Genomic DNA, 7,151 nt, shown 5'->3' with positions numbered 1-7,151 from the left:
TGAATGATTACATGTTTAAAACTATGAGGATATCATAAACAAACCATTTCAATACATATTGTGTGAACACACTTAAAAAAAAAAAATTGGCAGACAGTTGTGACAGTTTACAATAATATAGATTTTTGCCCCTAATACATATATATAATACTGAAATTAGAGTTGGTAATTCATGAGTCAAAATTAGAGTTACTGTAACAAATATTATTTTTGTACATACAGTGTAGTGTGTGTGTGTGTATGTGTTAGCTATTAAGACGAAGGAATACTCAATTTTATTCCAATAAAATATTTCACCAAATGTTATAAGATGCAAAGTAACTACAGTGACTGACAAATACTATTTGTGTCTGTGTGTTTGCTATTAAGATGAAGGAATATGCAATTTTATTCCAAAATTTTTTCACCATATGTTATTAAACACAAAACATAATATGTGATGTGGTGGAAATGACAGTTGTTCATGATATATTGTACAGATGTCTGAATCATTTATTTAAAGTGTTAGACATTGTTAGTGTACAAATTAAATAAACTAATAAGAGTGTGAAAAGTGTTTTACTTGATAAAAAGCACAAACCAAAGCAACTGGACATCAAGTAAAAGAACACCATTTATTAAAAACAAAAAATGCTTTCATAAATAATTTGATATGCTTCAAACTCCCATGACCCGTACAAAATAAACATTATGACTGACTCCACAAAAAATAAGCAGATAAACAAACTCCATAACTGACAATTCAATCATAAACCTGAATATGGTTGTCATCCTCAACAGGACAGCTGTTACTGGTTGCTTATATTATAATATTTATGAATAGTGTATTAAAATAAAACAATGTTCAGTGAAATATCTGCACGCACAATAGTAATATCTGCTATAATAGTGAATAGCAGGTCTTATTGCTTCACAATGGACACATACGCACGCACACACACACACGCACGCACGCACACACAGCCTATAAACTTGAAGCTACAGTGAGTACTGCACTTGTATAAGCTCTCTTAATAACTGATATGATGTTAATATATTACAGTTTTTCTGTAATGTTAAATATTAAATAAATGTCATATGAATCAAGTAATGGAATCAATCCAGTAGCCCCAGCACAATTTCTTTCCCCATTGTGACAGTTGGGTAGTGATGAAAAAGATTTACACAATTCACAACATTTGTATAACAGCAAAAAAAAAAAATTATTAAATAATTTTTTTATAAAAAAATAATAAAATTTAAGAAACGGCTACAGTGCTCAGAAAATTTAAAATAGAAGAAACTCAGCAGTTTTTAATAACCAATAATATGACCCCCTACCGTAAAATCACAAGACACAAAATGTACTGAAAAAATAACAAACACCAGGAAAAGATAAATAAAAAGTTAAAAGGCATGATATTCACAATACACATTCAAATAGGTATTAAGTAAATGTGTTCAGCTTCTAAATGCTGTAACAAAAAACAAAGAGCTGATTTATAACATTATTTGGGTGGAGTGTAATGTGAGACAAAATCATTTCAAAGAGATTCTCTTCTGTTGACAAATTGTAACTACTTCAGGTCATGATAGTGGTCTAATCTAACTTTTCGTATGGGATCTCAACTAGAGCTAGATTTAAGATAGAAAGGGCTACCAGATCACCATCAGAGCTACCATGACAAGAAAAATGTGTCTATTGCAAAATCATAAAGACAATAATTATCAAGCTTTAACAGATTATATTCACTCAGGCCTAGTGGACAAAACCAACAATTGCTCAATTAACCATTTGGTGAAGAATATTGTTTAATTGTTTAATTCAGAATGGCTTGTCAGTATAAATGTGTTTACCCCAGATGTACTTGTGGATCATTACGGTGTTTTCAGGAAACTGACCCAAAAAAAGTCACAGAAGTGTATTTGTTCACCTAACGGATAGTAAGTTATTTTATTAGAACTGCATGTTTAGAGGCACTTCAGACAATTGGGGATTTGCTACTTGATTTCAGGGTTTGGATTTGGAACATGTACAAATGTTACAAGGTAATTTAATGATTTATAGTTTTTATGCATTTATAGTGTTGTGCAATAACAGTAAAAAATTATTAAAAGTATAAATCATGTTTAATCCTTTTAGTAAATAACGTCTTTACATAAGTGAATTTAATTTAGAACATTAATTTTTTTTTGATGTGTCATTTAAAATATAAATTTCAAATATGGTCTTGCATCATTGGATATTATTATTAGGGGCCAAGCACCGAAGGTGCGTAGGCACCTATTGTATCTGTTCCCGTTCCTATTATTATTATTCTTCCTTCTTCCGACTGGGAGTCTATGGCAGCCCATAGAACCGATTGCGGGAAAGTTGTAATGGTTTGACATTCTGATAGAGGACAGCCCCAACATTAAATACACCAATTTTGGTATGTCTAAGTCATTCCCTCTAGTGCCACCACCTGTCCAAAATTTCACTTATATTTTGTTAAGAACTTTTGAACCGTTCGGCCAATCAACAAAATTCTTTTTTCCTCTGATTCCTGAGCTCATGACGATTCGATTGCACCCTATGACGTCATTTTCCGTCATAAAAATATGGCCGCCATTTTGAATATTTTGAAAAACCTACTTTTTCGAACTCGTCCTAGACGGTTTGTCCGATTTGCACGAAAATTGAACCAGATCATCTTCAGGCAGTGCCGACAAAAAGTTATGGAATTCAAATTGATTCGTCAAACCGTTTTCGATAAACGCTCGAACAAATTTTATGTAGCGCTTGCGAAAACAGTCGTAAGGCTGTATCTCCGCAACGGTTTATCGTAATCAGACCAAACTTGGTACATGTCATCACAAGCATGACCTGAGGCTACATGCTGCGTTTTGGCACAGCGCCAGCTACTGGTCCGGAGATATGAAAAATGGCTATTTTTGCTTATAACTTCTGAACAGTTTGTCCAAAAATCATAAAATTGGTCTCGTTAGATTCAGGACAGCATGCCAAGTCGACTGATATCCAATTTTACCATATCGGCCATTTTGACTGTCGGCCATTTTGAATTTTGTGCTAAAATGCTGTATTTTAAGAACGCATTAATGGATTGTTACGAAAATTGGTATGGGTCATGAGCACAATGTCCTGAAGGAGCGTGAGAAGTTTCAAAACAGCGCCACCTAGTGGTGATTTTTTTTTTCCAAATGCTTATAACTTTGGGTGTGGTCGACTTATTTTCACCTGAGTCATCTCATTAGACTCCTGAATCGTTGCCGAGTCCAACGATACCAAACATGCTGGGTTTCGCCTTACGGTTTGTGTAGCGTTGTGATTTAGCGCTTAAAAAACATTTGGCTATATCTTCGAAACCGCTAGTCTGATCGAGACGAAACCACCGTCAGAAGTTTGGAAACATAGGTCGATAGCTAAACACCAATGCCCAAATGTGAAAATATTGATAGTAAGGGGTAGTAAAATTCAATCAAAGTCATGTGTCAGTCATTTTTTACGCGTTTTTTCATATAAATGTCTATAACTCCGAAGCGAATTGAGATATTTTCACCAAAATTGACATTGACAAATTGACATAAAAAAAATGGTGGGACTGAGCCTCTTGGTGGCGCTATAATAGAACAAAACATGAAATTCCCATTGACTTCAATACAGTTTTGTGAAATAAAATGCTATACTAAACAAATGCATTGGTGTAATATTACGAAACTCAGAATGTGCCAACAACGCCATCCCCTGAAGGTACTCAAAATATTTCGAAACAGCGCCACCTAGTGGTCAAAAGTTATAACAAAATTTCCAAAAAGGCTAATAACTTTTGAATAAATCTGGCTATTGAAACGCCACTGGTCTTAATAGATTCCTTGGGTCAAGCCGAGAACATAGATACCAAGTTTTCCTTATTTGGCCGAACTTCCTGTCCGCCATCTTGATTTCAAGTCAAAACCTACTTTTTTCGAACTCCTCCTAGACCGTTTGTCCGATTTTCACCAAAATTGAATCGTATCATCTCCAGACTGTGCCGACTAAAAGTTATGGATTTCGTGTCGATAGACATAACCGTTTTCGTATAGCGCAGCAGTAAATGTGAGGCATGATGCTAAAAGCACTATTCAGGCTTTATCTCTGCAATGCCTTGACATATTGACACCAAACTTTGTATGTGTCATTGTCACTTCACTCTGACCACATCACATCAGTTTTGTAACTGCTCCACCTATTGGTCGAAAGTGATAATCCATTAAATCATATTTTGAATTACTTTTTATATGACTTTCCAGCCATTTCGCCTAAAATCCTCTTTAAATGTCTTTAATTGCTCATTGTTGCAGTTGGTCTGACACCTTTAGCCATGTTGGCATGTCTTGTCATCTGCTTGCGCTTGGCCCCGATAATTGCTGCTTGCAGGTATATTTATTATTATTATTATTATTATTATTATTATGTTTAATAGCTCCTCAAAAAAAATGGTTTCCACTGTGTGACTTGATATAAAAATAAATGTGTAATAAGACACAAATGAGTTAAAAAAATATGGATTTTAGAAGGCACGAAAAAAATTAATGAAAAAAAAAAAAAAAACCTTGATAAAATACAGTTATAGTAGTCAAACGCTTAGTAGAGGCATTAGCAGTGCTTGGTGCAGAGGAATGCGTAATTATGTGCATTATAGTATAAGGTATCGTAAACCGTGTTTGTGTACGTGTGTGTATGTGAGCATTGTTAAGCAAAACTTCAGCAGTGTCTTTCACCCATGCCAGAGGTCATGACTCACCTCGAGAGCCATCAACCCTCAGTGCCATAAAACCAGACAATCTCCGCCCACTGCATGACAAGTGCTCACGTGATCCAGACCTGGGGGAGAGGACTGGGCCGAGGACTCAACAAATAAGGGTTACCCTGGAGACAACAAAGCCTCACAACCAACTATTCCCTTGTAATCCTGTTCCAGTGGTGCTTGGTGTTTTAAGCCCCCAACGGCGCCTTCCAGGCAGCAAGGGGATGGGTAGGTTTAAGGTTGAGGGTAGGGTTAGCTGCCTCTAAGGAGCCATTGGGGGCTTAAAACACCATCGAGCTGTTTCAGTACCCTGAAACCCTGACCCAGCATGTGCAGTCAAAACAGAAAAAGACTACATATTTGACACTGTTATTTTCAACTTCATTCTATATGAATATATATATATATATATATATCAGATTATGTTCACAAGTAATGTAGAACCTGAAGAAGTTTGATCCAGTAGAGATACCAATCTATTGTGGAGAGTGTTTTGCTGAAGACAAGGGGGCGGGGAGAGGGGGGGGGGGGAGGCTGGGGTCGGAGGGTAACTTTTCCCACTGGAGAGATGTGTGTGTGTGTGTCTCTGTCTGTCTGTCTACACATGAGAGCGTGAGGTCAGGTTGAGCCTTAGAGGCTGTCTGCTCCTGAACGGCAGGAACCACAGGATCTTCCAGCGAGTGCCAAACACCTCAGCCATTGCTTGCTGCCACGACCGCCGCGGTCCACTGGGAGAGCGGAATAAATTAAAATACGCATCATAAGTTCATGTGAAATAATATCACTCTTGAAAATTTGAACTATAGAGAGAAGCTAAGAGATTTAGGAGAGACTGGGGCTAGTTGTCACATTTTACTCAAGTGAATATTAGTCATTGTAGGTTTACGTTTTGAAAATTAATTTCTATATAGACACATAACCTAAACATCTTAGATAGAAAAAAGCTATTAACCCTCTGAGGTCGGCAAACGCGCGGGCGCGTTTTGCTGGATTTTCTCCACATTGTAGCACTACAAACTTAAATTACTCCGTCATTTATGGTCATACAGAAAAAATAAATATAAAAAAAGAATCTGTGATATTTCTACTTTTGTATGTGTCCACTTACAATCAAATCAAAACATTGTGCTTTTGTAAAATAAAGAAAATAAACAGGGTGTGCGTTCTGCCTCTCAGTCGCGGTGAACTTTTTTTTCTTAAGCACGTCTATAAACTGAAACAAAACTCAGCGAATACTTGTCACACATTTATGAGCCATACACCTTTATAAACATTTAAGTGTGTACTTTTAAATGATCTGGTTCAAAACGAAAACAAATATTTTCTGTTTAAGTAATTTGTATAAAACCAACAAGATGTCCAGCTTCTCAAACGCTTGCTCATTACAGTTAATTTGGCCACGCCTACTCGCGCAAAAGATATTCACATGCAAATCTCCACATGGAACGCGAACGCGCTCGTTACCTCAACAACAAAACACCAAAACACTTCACTTCACTTTTCGTCGAGTTTGAAAGACGCGCCTGAGCTTACATTGGATTTAGGCTACCTCAGAAGAAGAACGCGATTTGAAGACAAGAAAGATTTAAGGTAAGAAATTCTTACATATTAGTTTGTTATTGTTGCATAAATGTCACATTCCAGTTGAACTGTTGCTAGAAATATGGGGAATATTATAATGTTTAGACCCGTGTTTACTGTTAGGCCTACTGTGTTTGTGGATATCTGGTCAAACGTAGATGTGTATGGTAACCATAATGTTTTATATTTGAGCGCGATCGCGTTTGAATGTATCAGATTTTGCAGCGCGATCGCGTTTGAATGTATCATTTGAAAATTTGAAAAGCAAAACACACCAAACGGCTTAATGTTTTTACTATTATCTCATTTCATATCATCATAACGAATGGAAACATTTGAAGTAACATGATAATCAATATATTTTTCTCTAGCTTGGTTGTTACTGAAATATTTTGGAAGATTTATACTGCTATCTATTGTTATTATTATTTTACCCAGCACTGCACATAGCCTATGCCTACAAGGCACAACAAACCTGGTGTTCATTATATTGTTGGAAACATTTGTGTGTGTGTGTGTATTTTGTGAATTTTAAAAAGCAATTTTAACCAGAAAAATCTAATATTTATTTCCAAAATCATGCAGGCCTTTCTCTTGATATCAGTATGTTCACTTTTTTTTCAGGGCTCAGATGCCACTGAGTCCTGCCGACTTCAACATTCACATGAGTCTCTGGAACATGAACATGGTAAAGTGAAAATCAAACACCTTGGAAATTAAAGGTAGGCCTATGTACAACGTTTTTAGGAATGGCACAAAGGTCTCTGTCTTTCAATAAGTGCTTTTTGCCATTTGTTGTGTCTA

At 36.1% G+C, this 7,151-nt stretch overlaps 1 protein-coding gene across 4 annotated transcripts in view; it reads right to left on the bottom strand.

Moving 5' to 3' along the window:
* Positions 1-539: 539 nt before the first annotated feature.
* Positions 540-7,151, bottom strand: part of zdhhc21 (zDHHC palmitoyltransferase 21) — a 120,463-nt gene continuing 113,851 nt past the window's right edge. For all 4 annotated transcript variants that reach the window (XM_079866807.1, XM_079866804.1, XM_079866805.1 and 1 more), the window contains exon 9: positions 540-5,494. In XM_079866807.1, the coding sequence (XP_079722933.1) occupies positions 5,365-5,494 (130 nt within the window). In that variant the 3' untranslated portion in view covers positions 540-5,364. The remainder of the gene's footprint in view (positions 5,495-7,151) is intronic.

Source organism: Squalius cephalus (assembly GCF_949319135.1).
Source record: "Squalius cephalus genome assembly, chromosome: 3".
NCBI classification, from domain to species: Eukaryota; Metazoa; Chordata; class Actinopteri; order Cypriniformes; family Leuciscidae; genus Squalius; species Squalius cephalus.
The sequence above is the reverse complement of the archived record's forward strand: the minus strand, read 5'-3'. Positions and strand labels throughout refer to the sequence as shown.